Source organism: Vitis riparia, chromosome 11 (assembly GCF_004353265.1).
Source record: "Vitis riparia cultivar Riparia Gloire de Montpellier isolate 1030 chromosome 11, EGFV_Vit.rip_1.0, whole genome shotgun sequence".
Lineage (NCBI taxonomy): Eukaryota > Viridiplantae > Streptophyta > Magnoliopsida > Vitales > Vitaceae > Vitis > Vitis riparia.
In genome coordinates this window covers 3114224-3131024 of record NC_048441.1, presented here as the reverse complement: position 1 = coordinate 3131024, position 16801 = coordinate 3114224, and the positions used below count along the sequence as shown (strand labels likewise).

The following is a 16801-nucleotide window of genomic DNA, read 5'->3' as shown; positions in this document are numbered from 1 at the left end:
TAACTAAAATATTAAAAACTATTGTATAAAACATATTGATAAATTACCCTCATTTACTATTAAATAAAGTATGTTTAGCAATGATTCTAAAAAGTACTTTTATTATTTTTAATACTTAAAAAATAATGATTTTTGAACGTTTTATAAAATCAATATCAAACCAAACTTTAAGCATAAAAAATTTCTAATGCTAATATTCGAAGTCCAACTCAATTTAAGATTGCCAAATCGAATTTTTAATGTTATGAAAGTAAATTGTATTTATTTCCTTACTTTGAAAGTAGTTCAAACCTGGTTTTAGATTGAAGAGATTTATCACAAAAAATTGAAAGAATTTGGAAACTTCTCCTTAAAAAAAAAAAAAAAAAAAAAAACCCTAATAGCACTACAAAAAGTTGCTTTTTAAGTACTGAAAGGAATTTGTTAGTGTTTCTATGTTTCTCATTAGTCATTTTCACTATCTCCTGGCTTTTTAAACTAATGGGCCTCAATGAATGAGGTAAAGATTTCACTATGCCCATATATTAATGCTTTGCTTTATTAGCTTCCCCCATTTGCACCACTTCATTATTTTACTTGGACTTAGAAAGAAAAAAAACCAATGTCAATGAAAAGTTTTTCTTTAAAAAGCAGCTTTGAAATTCATTGCTCAAACTGAAATTGTTTCCCTATTTGACTCATGGTCACAGATTTATGAGTAATTTTCCTCTTGAAGTCTCTGGAATTTTAAAAACCAAAGTTTGCAAAATGGTTGGGCCGTCCAAGGCCAACAAGAATACAGTGGACTTGACTTGGACCCTGGTCCTGGGGCTCCTGTAGACATTCAGTTGCACTTGGCATATGCTAGTGTCATTTGTCATTGATATCAACCTCCATATGAACTAATCTGCAAGTTAACCCACCTCCAAAGGCTTAAATCATAATATGCCATACAGCAGTGGAAAAAAAAATAAACACCCAAATCAATATTCCCTGAAACTCTTCAGAAACCATCTTTCATATTCTCCCAAGTACCAGCTATCACCATCAGTTCTGAATCATTTCCAATGCAAATACATGCTAAACCATGCCAATCAGAAAAGAGGAAAGTTCCTAACATTACTAATCAGTCTGTAACATACAAGGAATAGAGACAATAAATAACGCCATCATCCCTGGTCGAGTCTTGATACAAATAGTTGGGAGCATAGCCCGGGTACCATTTGAGCTTTCATGGTATCAACAAGTTCCAGTTTGTGCAATGTGGCAGCAAGTAAGGTTCAGAGAGAATCCTCCTGCAGCTTACATATTTGTATAGAGAAAACAGAGCTTGCATAATCTTCCTTGTCAATTGTTGGCAGACTGAGTCATCGGAGGTTTGGGGACTAAAAAGAGCAAGACCAAAGCAATCTGATGAATTATTCTACAGGAATCAATCTGTCCGTGTACATATTCAATGCAGTACCTGCTGACCTGGTTGCCTGTGAGGTTTTGGGGCTGAAACAAACAACAAAAAAGGATTACACACAGGAAGAAAATTTTCATTGTTGAATGCAATTAAACACAGGCAAGAGGTGGGATCAAATTCTGCACAAAGAAAAGCCAAACTTAATAAAATTATCCTAAGGTATGGACTACATGTAAAATTGCTCTGAGGAGACACAGCAAGCCAACCAACAAACACTTTACAGGGACAAGTAATCCTCATGCTTGTGCATTGCAAACAAATTTGCTGGAAGCATTGAGTATGCAAGAAGCTGATGAACTCAAATTCCACACTTCAAATCTCTCTCTTAATGTCAAATGATCAATGTCTATAAAGTTTGAGGACTTATCGCTCCCTCTCCCTCATTTTTTTTCCCAGTTCTTGAAAATTTATGCTATATTTGGTTCTCAGAAAATTTGAGGGAAAATGCAAAGTATATGCTACTTCAAACTCATTTAACTTATTTCAACTCTTTTGACATAAAGATTAAATAATTTTAAATGCATAAGTTTTTAAGTAATTTTAATTATATTTGATTTTCTTTGATATTTTCTATGGTACAACCAAACACGAGAAAATCATTTTTCTTAGCATTTTCTTTCCTTAATACGTTCTAACAACCAAACATAACCTTGATGAATTTGCAAGTGGAAAAAGTCAAGATGTGAGTGTTGAGAAGAATTCTGCACTCATGGTCATCCTTGGTAGGATGAAATGTTAGAGGACCTTCCTCCTCATGTGCTCCAAAAATCTTTGGTGCAGTATAGGCTTTAGGTGACCCTGTTTGGATGCAATTCTTTGGATATATCTTTTGTTTTTAGGGTGCATCCCTGCCTTATTTCTTTTGATCAGAAACAAACATATTCATTTCATTGAATGATAAATACAACAGAAAAACAACCCTTCCAAAATGTACAATTCTTGTCTGAAAGTAGAAACTTGTATTGCTCTACAAAATGAAATATCTGCATGTACTATAGGCAGAAAAAATATTGTATACACACTACAAAACCTCCATAAAAAATTTCTCCAACAAAACATATCAAATGTTTTGCTCCTTACTTGTCTAACTAGTTTGCGGCTTTATTAGTTGAGCGAGGAACCCAAAAGAAGGAGCATTCAATGTTATTTCTCATATAATGAAATTTATATCTACTCTAATAACAAACAACAAACACCACACCCCCCAACCCAGTCCCTGCTTTAGTCTAATGAGGCAGGACTTACGTAGTTATGGCAGAAATCTGGAGGTGGTGGTTGTAGTGGTGGAGGATGCCACGGTTGTCTTGGGTTGTAAAATTGTGGTAGTGTTATTAGTTTATTGGAGTGGTGATTTTTGTCAGTGGTGACTTTAGTTTTGGAAGAAGTGGAGGTGGTGATGGTGGTTATGATGTTTTCTTATGTTTATTATTGTTTATGATTGTGAAAAGACATATCTGGTGGCAGCTGTGGTGGTGTTATCTTGTTAATGTGGTGCTAGAATTTGCAGAGTTAGCAGACTTGGAAGAGTGACACAGCAACAGAGGCGACACAGAAGTGGTAATTCTGAAGGTGTATAGTGGTGGCTGTGTGGCTCTATTGTTACTGGTTATGGTAGTGCAACTAAACATTTGGGAAGAGGTTGAATTTCTGGCTTCAAAAGTAATGACATTTTGTTTTGACCAGAAAAAAAAAAGAAATTAAGTATTTGTATTTTCATTTTTTAGGTCACTTCCCACTGAACAGATATGAGAATAAGATGCATTTCTAACAGAAATTCACTGATTTTTTCTGCTTTCTCAAAAAAGAATTCACACTTCAAAATACTACTAAAAGAAGCTTAAGATTATGAAGTTACATACCATTGGGGTTACCTTGTTCATAAAATCTTTGCAAAAGAGAGACTGCTTCAGTTGCCATTATTCCTCCAGTACATTTGAAACCCTTCACTAGTGGAGTTCCACTATCACAATAAAATGTACATATAAGCCAGCCCAACATTTGAATTGCATGGAGGAATAATATAAGTAACCATGTGTGTGTGTGTGTTTCAAAAGAAGTGTTGCTCAAGTTTCTCTAAGAAATATTTCAGATCCCTACTCTATGATAAGGACTCTTGATCAAGTATTTTCAATAGGTTTTACATAGGAGATAACCTGAGGGAAAATTGAAACATCTTCATTTTCTTTGCAATACTGTAATATAGCATTCGGAAAGCAGATTGTGGAGGACCATTTCTAACCATGGATGTTTATAATCTTTCAGTTAATCCTTTTCACAGCCTACTAAGGCACTACATCCAAAGTTTCTACCGGCGAGACAGAGGGAGAAGAGGGGATTCTGCAATGCGATTTGTTCAATGAGGTGCGTACTCCTTTCTTAGCTGCATCTGAGCGAGATCTTCCTCTGTCTGGGGCTTTTGAGCCAAATTTTATTCCCGAAACCTCTGTTTCTTTGGTTCACCCTTCTCGTTGTCAGTCTCTTTCTTCGATTCCGTTAGAGTCAAGCTACGCCGTTCAGTGTGGTTCCGTTTTTATCTCTCCTGTGGTGAATAACAACCATCGTGGTGGTGCGTCCTGTTCGGAAGGTGTGGTGGTTCCCCTAGAAACCTCCAACCGAAAATTTAAAGACCGGCCTCTCCTTAAGGAAACTCTCAGTAACCCTGAGGTGCGTGGTGTCTCAGGTGAGGCTTCGTTCCCAGTGCTAGAACCTTCCACCCTCCCGTTGGAAGGTTTTCAGGTTGAGGGGCTTACGCCTCGGAAGATGGTCAAGGTTCAGTCGGTTCTGGAGAGTTTGAGGGTTAGAATTGTCAGGGATAATGGAAAAGGTGTGGAAGGAGAGAACAAGAGTGCTCTCTCTGTGGACAAGGTTTATTCCAGAAGAAAGAAGAAAAATGACTCTGGAACTCAAGGAGAGGATTAGTTCTGGGTGTGGTTTGTGTCGGGTTGTTTTTGTTTTCATGAAGATCTTAAGTTGGAATACAAGAGGTTTAGGATCTAGGAAGAAAAGGAGGACTGTGAGAAGGTTTTTAAGTACTCAAAACCCAGATGTGGTGATGCTTCAGGAAACAAAGCGTGAGATTTGGGATAGGAGGTTTGTGAGTAGTGTTTGGAAAGGTAAAAGTCTGGATTGGGTTGCTCTTCCTGCTTGTGGGGCGTCGGGGGGGATTGTGATCTTGTGGGATTCAAGTAAGTTCAAGTGTTCAGAGAAGGTGTTAGGATCTTTCTCTGTTACTGTAAAATTGAACTCTGATGAGGAAGGGTTTTTTTGGTTAACCTCAGTGTATGGCCAGAATAAGGCAGTGTGGAGGAAGGACTTTTGGCTGGAGCTTCAAGATCTGCATGGTCTGACTTTTCCAAGGTGGTGCGTAGGAGGGGATTTTAATGTAATCAGGAGGATATCTGAGAAGATGGGTGACTCTAGGTTAACAGTCAACATGAGGTGTTTTGATGAGTTTATAAGGGAAAGTGGTTTGTTGGATCCCCCTCTTAGGAATGCGGCTTTTACATGGTCAAACATGCAAGTCGATCCTATTTGCAAGAGGTTAGATAGGTTTTTGTTCTCTTCTGAGTGAGATTCTTTTTTCTCTCAAAGTATTCAAGAGGCCCTTCCTAGATGGACCTCTGACCATACCCCAATTTGTTTGGAAACCAATCCTTTAAAATGGGGGCCGACTCCTTTTAGGTTTGAGAATATGTGGTTGCTCCATCCTGAGTTTAAAGAGAAGTTTAGAGATTGGTGGCAAGAGTGTACGGTTGAAGGTTGGGAAGGTCACAAGTTCATGAGGAAACTAAAGTTTATTAAATCAAAGTTGAAAGAGTGGAATATAGTGGCCTTTGGAGATTTAAGAGAGAGGAAAAACCACATTCTTACGGACTTAGGCAGAATTGATCGAATTGAACAAGAAGGGAATTTAAATCTTGATCTGGTTTCGGAAAGGACCTTAAGAAGGAAGGAGCTAGAGGATTTGTTATTGAAGGAAGAGGTACAATGGAGACAAAAATCTAGGGTTAAGTGGATTAAAGAAGGGGATTGCAACTCAAAGTTTTTTCATAGAGTGGCCACTGGAAGAAGAAGCAGGAAGTTCATAAAGTCTCTGATGTCTGAGAGGGGGGAGACTTTAAATAACATTGAGATTATTTCTGAGGAGATTGTAAATTTCTTTGGGAATCTCTATTCCAAACCCGAAGGTGACTCTTGGAAGATTGAAGGGATTGATTGGGCCCCTATTTCTGAAGAGAGTGCAATTTGGTTGGATAGACCGTTTTCTGAAGAGGAGGTTCGAATGGCAGTTTTCCAATTGAATAAGGAAAAGGCCCCTGGCCCTGATGGCTTTACTATAGCAGTTTATCAAGAGTGTTGGGACGTTATAAAAGAGGATCTTATGAGGGTGTTTTTTGAGTTCCACACTAAGGGGGTAATAAATCAAAGTACAAATGCGACATTCATTGCAATGGTGCCTAAGAAAAGCCAAACTTTTTAAAATCTCAGATTATAGACCTATTAGTTTGGTTACAAGTTTATATAAAATAATTGCTAAGGTCTTATCAGGACGTTTACGCAAAGTTCTACATGAAACGATCTTTGGCTCTCAAGGAGCCTTTGTGGAAGGGAGACAAATTTTGGATGCTGTATTGATAGCCAATGAAGTGGTGGATGAGAAAAGAAGGTCAGGGGAGGAAGGGGTAGTCTTCAAAATTGATTTTGAGAAGGCCTATGATCATGTGGATTGGGGCTTTTTAGATCATGTGCTTCAAAGGAAGGGGTTCAGCCAGAAATGGAGATCATGGATGAGGGGCTGTTTATCTTCTTCTAGTTTTGCTATCCTAGTTAATGGGAATGCAAAGGGTTGGGTTAAGGCCTCTAGAGGTTTGAGACAGGGAGATCCTCTTTCTCCTTTCCTTTTTACTCTAGTAGCAGATGTTCTAAGTAGGTTGATGATTAGAGCTGAGGAAACTGGGATAACTGAGGGTTTCCTGGTGGGAAGGGATAGGACTAGAGTGTCCTTGTTACAGTTTGCTGATGATACCATATTTTTCTCTAAAGCCTCTTTGGACCTTCTTCAAAACCTTAAGATTATCCTTTTGGTTTTTGGGCAAGTATCTGGTTTAAAAATCAACTTAGAAAAAAGTATCATTTCAGGTATTAACACTAGGCAGGAGGTGTTGTCTAGTTTGGCTTTGGTTTTGGAGTGTAGAGTGTCAGAGTGGCCTTTGTCTTATTTAGGCCTTCCTTTGGGAGGGAGCCCAAAGACAATAGGCTTTTGGGATCCAATGGTTGAGAGAATTTCGAGGAGGTTGGATGGGTGGAAAAAGGCCTATTTGTCTTTGGGAGGGAGGATTGCTTTAATTCAGTCTTGTTTGTCTCACATCCCTAGCTACTTCCTCTCCCTCTTTAAAATCCCTGTATCTATAGCTTCAAAGATTAAGAAGATGCAAAGGGATTTTCTTTGGTCTGGGGCCGGGGAAGGGAAGAAAGATCACCTAATTAGATGGGAGGTTGTTAGTAGACCAAAGGAGATGGGAGGTTTGGGCTTTGGGAAGACTTCTATGAGAAATATTGCCCTCTTAGGGAAATGGCTTTGGAGGTTCCCTAGAGAAAGGAGCGGTCTTTGGCATAAGGTTATTGCGAGTATATATGGGACACATCCTAATGGATGGGATGCCAACATGGTGGTTAGATGGTCTCACAGATGTCCTTGGAAGGCTATTGCTCAAGTTTTCTAGGAGTTCTCCCCTTTTGTCCGCCTAGTGGTGGGCAATGGGGTGAGAATTCGGTTTTGGGAAGACCTTTGGTGGGGAAACCAAACTTTGTGTTCTCAATTTGCTGATCTCTACAGAGTTATTTCTGTGAAAAATCTCACTGTCTCAAATGTCCTTGGCAATTCCTTACCATTGTCTTGGAATTTTAACTTTCGCCGCAATCTAACGGACTCAGAAATTGATCTCCTTCAGAGATTAATGGCCTCCCTTAATTCTGTGCTTCTTTCCCCTTCTTCATCAGACTCAAGAGCGTGGTATTTGTCTTCGTCAGGCTCGTTTTCAGTGAAATCTTTTTTCTATGCCTTGTCAAAAGTTTCAAATCCTTTAATGTTCCTTCCGGCCAAGTTTTTATGGAGCTCAAAAGTCCCTTCAAAGGTTAAGGCCCTCGCTTGGTTAGTAGCACATGGGAAGGTAAACACTAATGACAAGTTGCAATTGAGAAGACCCTACAAAGCCCTCTGTCCTCAATGGTGCATTCTTTGCAAAGGAAATGGAGAGTCGATTGACCACCTTTTTCTTCATTGTCCCGTTACCATTGGACTTTGGCACAGGTTGTTCAATCTAGTAGGTTTGATTTGGGTCCCTCCAAGGAGCCTTGAGGACATGTTGGTTATTTCTTTTAAAGGCTTGGGGAACTCATTAAGAGGTAAGACACTTTGGCAAATTGCTTGCCTTACTTTGATTTGGATGGTGTGGCAAGAAAGAAATAATAGGATCTTTGAAGATAAAGGGAGAACGGAAGAGATGGTTTGGGATTTGATCCGGTTTTATTCTTCTCTATGGGCTTCTTGTACTGAAGCTTTTAGAGGAGTTCCTCTAAGCATTCTACAACTCAATTGGATTGGGGCTTGCGTTTCAAGAGTTTGAAGATTGATGGGGTTTCTTTGTTTTTAGAGTTTTTGTTGGGTGTTTTTCCTTGGTATTTGTGTAGGAAGGACCTCTCATCCTTCCCTTGGTTTTTTCTCTTTCTATTGTATCTTTTTTCTCCCCTGTATTTGTTCTTTTATTAATATAATCTTCTTCGTTTCTGATCAAAAAAAAAAAAAAAAAAGAAGCAATGAAAAGACATCAAGGAAGAACCTAGACAGTAACACTGAAAAATGAACAGCATAATTGATGAACTGAAATTTAACCACACAATACACACACACCGAGTAATTCAGAATCAAATTGCTACAAATATTTTTCAATACCAAAAAAAGGAAAAATGAACAAAAGAAAAAAGAACAGTATTCATAAAATCCTCTAATAAGTAATCTCGCTGAAAAATATTGTATCATTTATTAAAACAATTATTTATAAGAAGCTTATATCCTTCAATCCACATCTGGTTACAAATATGCATTTATAGGTTCACAATTATTTAAAGAAACGCCAAATTAGTTCCCAAGGAACATCCTCAGGCAAGTAACTCTTTCTTTCCAGGAAGTTGAGTCTTTCCATAATCTCATGGCTTTATGGAGCTACCACTCATCCTTTTGCATCGGCTTAGAGTGTTTTTACTTTCCTCCAATCTATCCTTGATTAGTAATTCTGTTGCTTCTGATCATATTCCTTGAATACAATCTGTTTTCTCATCATACACTGGTTGTACAGGTTGCAACAGAATTAGGAACATAATGGTTCTTTGACCTCAACTACAGTATAGATGCTATCCCAGTCTCTCCTTGTTTACCTCTCAAATCAGTGTTCCATGTTCTTGACTATCCAACCAATATTTTTATCTACAGTTAGTACTAGAAAATCTTTGAATTGTAGCTTGATATTATATTACTATAGTTGTTATGATTGTAAATATATTAGATAATGTACAAATAAGGATGGGGAATTCTTTCAAATTGCAAGATTAGTCAGAGGAAAGAGAAAAACAAACATAACTGTATAAAAATTTCCCAATAACTGGGCCCCCACAAGAGGCTCACACAAAATGATCTCAATCAGGGAGATGGTCTCCAGAATGTTCAATGCAGAGGAGGCCTCTTCCTTAACCAATGTATCAGCTTCTTGATTTACTACTCTTGACTCTATGGAAAAGAACAGCCCACAACTATAGACAGCTTCACCATCCTCTGTAGCTAATAGGCATGTCTCCAAAATCTTACTCCATCATTAGTCACCCAGGAAAGAACAGCGGGAGAGTCCCCTTCAATCAAGATTGAGGAAAACCAAGCAATTTTGCGTCTCTCTCACTACAAACACCAAGATCTACAACTCAATGGCTCAACCAAAACCACCATAATGCAAAAAGTCCATGCTATACTACCTTAGTGGTCTTTGAAGAAGCCACAAAATCCACATTTGATCTGGCCTGGTGAAAAAGCACCTATCAAGATTGAGCTTAAGGTGATCATTTAGAGGTGGGACCTACTTAATTCTAATTGACAGCCCATTTCAATAAAAAATAGGATGCTGATCTAGCAAGATGATATTAAAGAGTACACCAGCAGACTCCTCGGTTACAAATATCCAAGGAAGCACAGGAAATTCAGAAATTAATGGAATAAACTCACAAACCAGTATCATATCAGCAGGGAAGATTGCAGCATGAAGAGAGTATGGCACTGATGTTGGCCTTATCACTACATGAGTTGGCATCTATGAGAAGGTGGTAGCAATTGCAAGGTGGAGAGAGTGAAGATTCGGCAGCTTGTGTTTACAGCAATTAGACTGGATTGACAGTTCGGCAGCTAGGTGATTTATGGAAACTTTAATGCTATGTGTATAGGGAGATTAGGGGTGGCAGCCCATGGGTTCATGTGTCATCTGATATTAGCAGAAAGAACTTGATTTTCTTTGAAACACGTATGCAACTGCTAATTTTTTTTCTCTGAAAGGTAAAAGGGGCAATTAAATTAAAAGCACTTGAAGAAGGCACATCAAAGTGCACAGTGCATACAAATAGTGCCAAAAGGCAAGTGAAAGAAGACCCACCACCCAAAACAAAAACCAACACCCTAAAAGCATAGAAAAAAACAAAGTGCCCCCAGTCGACATTCTTGCAGAAATACCAAAAATGGTTTCTGCGATCCAATCAATGCCTTGAAAAACTCCTCTTGACACTGACAGTAGCCCCTATATCATCCCACAGGAATAAAAATTAGCTTCATCTACCCACTATGGCAGTTTCCCACTCACTTTCTGCTTCCCGGTCGTTCACCTTCAGCTTCCTTATAATTCACAAAACATTCTAGCTTCTTTAATTCCTTTTCAAATTTTGAATAACAAGGGTTGTTCCTCCTCTTCCTACCCACCCTCTCAACCCCTGACCTCTTTCCTAGCCTTCATTTTCCTGAGAGCTAAGATCTCAGCCTTGAAACCTACTGTCAGCATGCCCAACCAATTACTAAAAGTTGCCAGGTTGCTTGAGGACCAATCCTCCAAAGGCACCTTCACCCTCAAAACCAAACCAAGACATGCCCCCTTTTCCCAAGTCGTCTCTCACACACCTCTTGAGCAATTGTCAACCATCCACCCACATTAGATTATTCACCTCTCTTCCACCTAAGTTATTCAGATGCACTGTTTTTGTCCAGATTTATAAACATCATTGAAGCAAACTTGATCCCTGAGCACTCAAGTGTGTGTTTATCGGCTACTCTCCAACTCAAAAAGGGCTACAAATGTAATGATCCTCTATCCAAAAAGACTTTTGTCACTACGGATGTTACCTTCTTTGAGAACAACCTTATTTCCCAAAAAATCCTCTTTAGGGGGAGAACTCAACTCAAGAAGAGCATTTTTGGGAATCATCCTTACCCTAACCAATTGTTGTTTTGTAGCTAGATACAACTCCTAGAAAAAACCATTTATCCTTGAATCGACAGATATCATCCATGACTCACCTAGAATACTTGGGACCCCTGGGCTAAAATCTCCAATGCCACAACAAGCTTTTGATCAATCTAGATTAGAGGGAGATCTCATTGTTATTGCTCCACAATTAGAGCTTCATGTTTATTCAAGATGGAGAAATCTTCAAGCAACCAAATTCCAACCTCCTAAATACTGCCATGAGTTTGAACCTATGGCAGATCCAAACAAAGGTAAACTCAATTTCCTTATCTATTCCTTCTTCAGACCTTGATGTTCTGATTTCCATTACGAAAGGCACTAGATTTTGTACCATGCAATCTATATCTAAATATGTGTTTTACCAGATATTGTCTCCAACATTTAAGGCTTTTAAAACTTGCCTAGTTTAGAAATTTCCAAAAATATACAGGATGTTCTACATGTTCCAAAATGGAGAGAGGCAGTTAAGGAGGAGATGAGGCCACTTGAAAAAAAGGCTAGCTAAAGGTTAGTGAGCTTACCAAAAGGGAAGAATCAAGTAGGATGCAAGTGGGTATTTACAGTTAAATACATGACAGATGGTTCGATCGAAAGATATAAAGCCAGATTGGTCGCAAAAGGCTTCTCTCAAATGTATGGTATTGATTACCAAGAGAAATTCACTCTAATAGCAAAGATGAACACCATTCATGTATTACCCTCTTGCAACTAAGTTTTATCCACCTTTGCATCAACTAAATGTAAAGAATGTCTTTCTCAACAGAGAACTTGAAGAAGTTTAGATGGGTCTACCCCTTGGCTTTGAAAATGTGTATGGCTTTGATAAGGTGGGCAAGCTAAGAGAGTCCCTTTATAGTCTAAAGCAATCTTCAAACGCTTGTTTCAAGAGGTTCACAAAGTCAATTTGTGACAATGGTAACCCTAAGTCAATCAGACCACACGATGTGCTACAAACATTCAAATAATGGAGGTATTTTATTCTCATTGTTTATACATATGATATTATCGTGATTGACAATGATCGTATAAAGATGGAGAGACTAAAGCAAATCCTAGCCAAAGTTTATTAAATAAAGGATCTTAGTTAGCAAAGATATTTCTTTGGCATGGAGATATAGCTAGATCTAAGAATGGGATCTTTGTCTTACAAAGGAAGTAACCCTAGAACTCTTGATTGCAAACTTGTTGATACTCCAATCGATGTTAATCATATGTTGGAGTTATCACAAGGAGCTATAGTAGATATAGGTAGATATCAATGGTTGGTAGGAAAGTTGATCTACCTTTCTCATACTTGATCAGACTTGGCATTTGCAGTGAGTGTGGTTAGCCAATTTATGCATTCCCCCCATGAAGAACATCTTCAAGCAGTGTACAAGATTCTTAGATGACTAAAGAAGACTCTAGGAAAGGGATTGTTGTTCAAAAAGGGAGATCACATGAGGGTTGAAGCATTTACCGATGCTAATAGAGATGGATCGTTGAATGATAGGAGGTCAACTTCAAGGGATTGCATCTTTGTTGGGTATAATTTGGTCACAAAGAGAAGCAAGAAGCAAGAAGCAATCAATTGTTGCTAGAAGCAATGATGAAGTAGAGTTTAGAGCATTAATGCTCATCATTTGTGAACTCTTATGGCTAAAAAACTCTTAAGAACTAAGGATACCTACTAAAACTCCTATGAAATTATACTATGACAATAAGACAACAATCAATACTATGCATAACCTTGTGCATCATGACAAAACCAAGCATGTTGCAGTGAACAAATAATTCATTACGGAAAACATAAAAAGTGGAGTGATTTGTACGCCTTATATTCCTATAAAGAAGCAATAAGCAAATATTCTTACAAAGGGACTTGGAAGAGATTCATTTGTAAGTCGAGAATGATTGATACCTTCAAGTGAGCTTGAGGGGGAGTGTGGAAAATCCTATCATTGACTTAGGGATTTTTTTCCCATTTTTCAGGTTTAGGTTTTATGGGATAAGCATGGAAAAGTGGTTAAGATTTTATACGCATGATATGTAAAGATTTAGTTTTCTATTTTCTAGGTTTTAGTTTTTTATATGTTTACTCTTGGTAATTAGTTTATAAAACAATAACTGTATGCATAAAATATATGAGAAAAGTGAGGTTTTCTCAAAGGTACCATTGTTTTCAAGCCTCTTTCAAGCACCTAAGGCCCACTTCTTCTAGCCCACCAACTACCCCACTTTGTGCTCCCTTACTACATACCACACCCAAAGAATTCCCAATAGCTTGTCTTCCATCACCATCACCATCACCTTCCACAACATCCACTAGCCCACTACCTACTATAGCCTTGTTAGAAATTTCATTCATCCACCAAACCTAACCCTTTTCTTCACCTACCACAAAGTAGCACATCAATTGCCCCCTTCTGTAGTAATGAAAATTGCCCTCTCACGCTCTCATCAATGCATAACTAAAATAAATTCTACTATACTTAAATTGTATTTGAATATAATATGTACATCTTATTTATACACCATTGAGGATTAAACTCCCCTAAAATCTCTCCTATAAATCAAGGATCTTATTCACTTACCACCTATTATCCTATAATCTCTCCCATAAATAAGGTTTTCCAAGGAAAGAAAAGGAAAGAAATAAATACAAAATTATTTAAAATCTGTCAATACTCCCCCCAAGCTGGAGAACACATCTTGTCCACTCCCAACTTGCATGTAATTATTTGAAATTGGTGACTAGTCAATCCTTCAGTCAACACATTTGCACGCTACCCTTTTGTTGAAACATACGGTGTGCAGATCAAACCACTATTGAGGTTTTTTTTTTTATGAAATGTCAATCTACTTCTACATGCTTCGTTCGGTCATGCTATAGTGGATTGTGAGCAATATTGATTGTTGATCTGTTGTCACAGTTTAACTTCATTATCCTTTCCCACTTGATTCCTAGATCATCAAGGACAATCTTTATCCATAATAGCTCACAAATCCTATATGTTGTAGCTCTAAACTCTACTTTTGCACTTGATCGAGCCACCACATATTGCTTGTTACTTTTCCATGTCACTAAGTTGTCCCCTAAGAATGTGCAGTAACCGGAGGTAGAATGTTGATCTACCACTAATCCTGCCCAATTCAAATTGGTGTATGCCTCTAGGCTTAGCTCTTCATTTTTCTTAAAGAAAATTCCCTTTCCTAGAGTAGACTTTAAGTAGCATAGAATCTTGTATACTACCTCTGGATGAACTTCCCTGGGAGACTGCATGAATTAGCTTACAATGCTAACAGTATAGGCTATATCTATAATTGTTGTTTAACAGTGTGGAGTTCATCTTCATAGTGACAAGATTTGAACCTTCTATTGTTGGAGTGTTAAGCATAATACTCATTCTTCCTTCTTCTGCTCTTATAATGGAGAAGATTTCATTTAGCGGAGGTGGATCTTCCTTTCCAAGGACCTGCACCTTGACTTGATCATATTCCACATTAAGACTCATCAAGAAATCAAATATTCTTTCCTTTTCAACATATTTGAGCATCATGGCAGCATCTTTGCTGCAATTCATCTTAATATTTTGATAGTAATTTAATTCCAGCCATGAGTTTTTTGTGATAGTATAGTATTCAGTAATAGAAAAAGTACCTTGCTTGGTAGCACCAATCTTGGTCTTTATTTCATAGATGTGGGCAACATCTCTCACTATGGAGTATGTTTGTCTAACAGTCTCCCAAATATCTCTAACTGTCATCAAGAACATATACGTCTCGTTGATCTTTGGTTACATTGAATTCCACAACCATGACATAATCATTTGAATCCTCTTCGTCCCATGCAATGAGCTTTGGATTGTCTTCACTTGGGATAGGTCCAATTAGATGACTCACTTTTCCTTTTCCCTTCAAAAATGTTCATACCAATTGAAACCACACCAAATAATTATGGCTATTGAGTTTGAATGGATTTTGCAGATTTTGAAATTTTATTGCTAGTCAAGTTGGGAGCAAGGTTTGAAGCTAGGATGATTTTTTATCCACCAGACATATTGGAGCAAATCAGAAATAACTTTTGTAAATCTGAGGGGGGAAAATTTTATGAGACTATGTAGGCCAAAAAATTCAAAGGAAGGAGATGGGCATCAACAAGTTCTATTGCTAGCAATAAAGGTCATACAAGTGCAGAAAAATTCTTAGCAATTAAGGCTAAGACAAGAAAAAACTTAGGGTGTACAAGAGAGCAAAAGCTTTGATACCATGAAATAAATTCTGCTCTACTTGAATTGTATTAGAATACAATATGTGCATCTTATTTATACACAATTAAGGATTAGATTCCCCAAATATCTCTCCCATAAATCAAGGATTTTATTCACCTAACACCTATTATCCTATAATCTCTCCCGTAAATCATATTTTACCAAAGAGAGAAAAGAAAAGAAATAAATACAAAATTATCTAGAATTTGCCAACAATAACACTCTGACAAGCTCACCCGTAACCTCTAAACCATTACTCCCATTACTTGTAATCACTTGAGAAATCCATGGTGGTACTTCCCACCACAAGCAAGATAGGTCCACCACCACTTGCAATGACCTAGGTGTACTTCTCCCATCTAAAGTCACAAAAAATGTTACCCATTGCAAGTCCTAGAGATGAGTTGTGTCTTCATCCACAACAATAAAACCACCATAACAATCCTTAAGCTTTTTCACCTCTTGACATCACAAGTGCAGAGGAAACCCCACCACACTCACCCACAGGTTCTTAGCACGCACATCCTTCCAAAAACACCCTACATTTAGGACCTAACTATCCAAATGTAAAATCTTATCCTTGTACCTTCTTAAACCCCTTTAAAGCCCCATCTCTATATCAAAGCTTTCCTCAAAATCTAATAAGAGAAGGGCACCCTCTAGCAAGGAAATCTTCACCCCTCTTTTTAGAGACCAGGTATGACTTACCCATCTCCTCAACGAAGGCAAATCTGGAGTCAAGTTTGAATATTCTCCCCATTGCCCAACTAGACAGCGCCTTAGATGCTCCTTCCTAAGTTAGACCTCCTTCCGACGTTGGGCTTCCTTTTCCTCAATCCGAATCCAAACTCCTCCTTGCATCGGGTCCACTGAACTACTACCTCCCTCCACAAGCTTTAAGGCAATTGGGGAAAGAAGCTTCCTTTCCTCTAAGGAGGAAATTACTCCAAGACAATGAAGCTTCTCAACCAGAATAGACCACCCTTTAGGGACACCCCTTCCTTCGAGGTAGATCAGAGTAAACCTATTGGCCTCCACAAAGCTAAAAGAGCAAAGAATGAACCTCCAACCTAAACTCCCTCCCATCTTCAACCCAGTATTTGCTCCACACCTTTCCACTCTCATCCCTATGACAAGCTTCTATTCCTTCCAACAAACAACCAAAAATCCACTCCCCAAACCTAATCCACAAGGATGTTTCTCTGCTTCTATCTGAAATTTTCCCTTTCAACTTCCCTCCGAACAAACCTACTAAGACTTCAAACGACTTGGATTCCACTACATACCAACACCTGTCTCCTCTCATCTCCCCAGTCAGACGAAGAGGAGATGAAGTCCCCATTGCTCTCATTCATCCTTTAGCTCTCCAAACCTGTCTTTTTTTGGCTTCTTGATTTCTTAATATATGCAACGGCTAAGTATGTAGAGTTCTTTTCCTAAACCCAAAAGGAAAATGAAATCAGAAAAGCTAGAGAAAAAAAGGAGAATCAGAAAATAAAACAATTATGTCCTATCATAAATAGAGAAAATATAGGAAAAACAACCTTTCATTC

The 16801-nt window shown here is 38.1% G+C and overlaps 1 protein-coding gene across 4 annotated transcripts in view; it reads right to left on the bottom strand.

Annotated features, from left to right (window-relative positions):
- Nucleotides 1-887: 887 nt before the first annotated feature.
- LOC117925076 (tRNA-specific adenosine deaminase TAD2) overlaps nt 888-16801 on the bottom strand; it is a 74912-nt gene continuing 58998 nt past the window's right edge. For 2 of the 4 annotated variants that reach the window (XM_034843902.1, XM_034843904.1), the window contains exons 7-8: nt 3307-3407; nt 888-1476 (exon numbers count right to left, since the gene is read on the bottom strand). In XM_034843902.1, coding sequence (XP_034699793.1) covers nt 1433-1476; nt 3307-3407 — 145 coding nt within the window. In that variant the 3' untranslated portion in view covers nt 888-1432. The remainder of the gene's footprint in view (nt 1477-3306; nt 3408-16801) is intronic. The other 2 variants (XM_034843903.1, XM_034843905.1) reach the window with 2 other exon arrangements.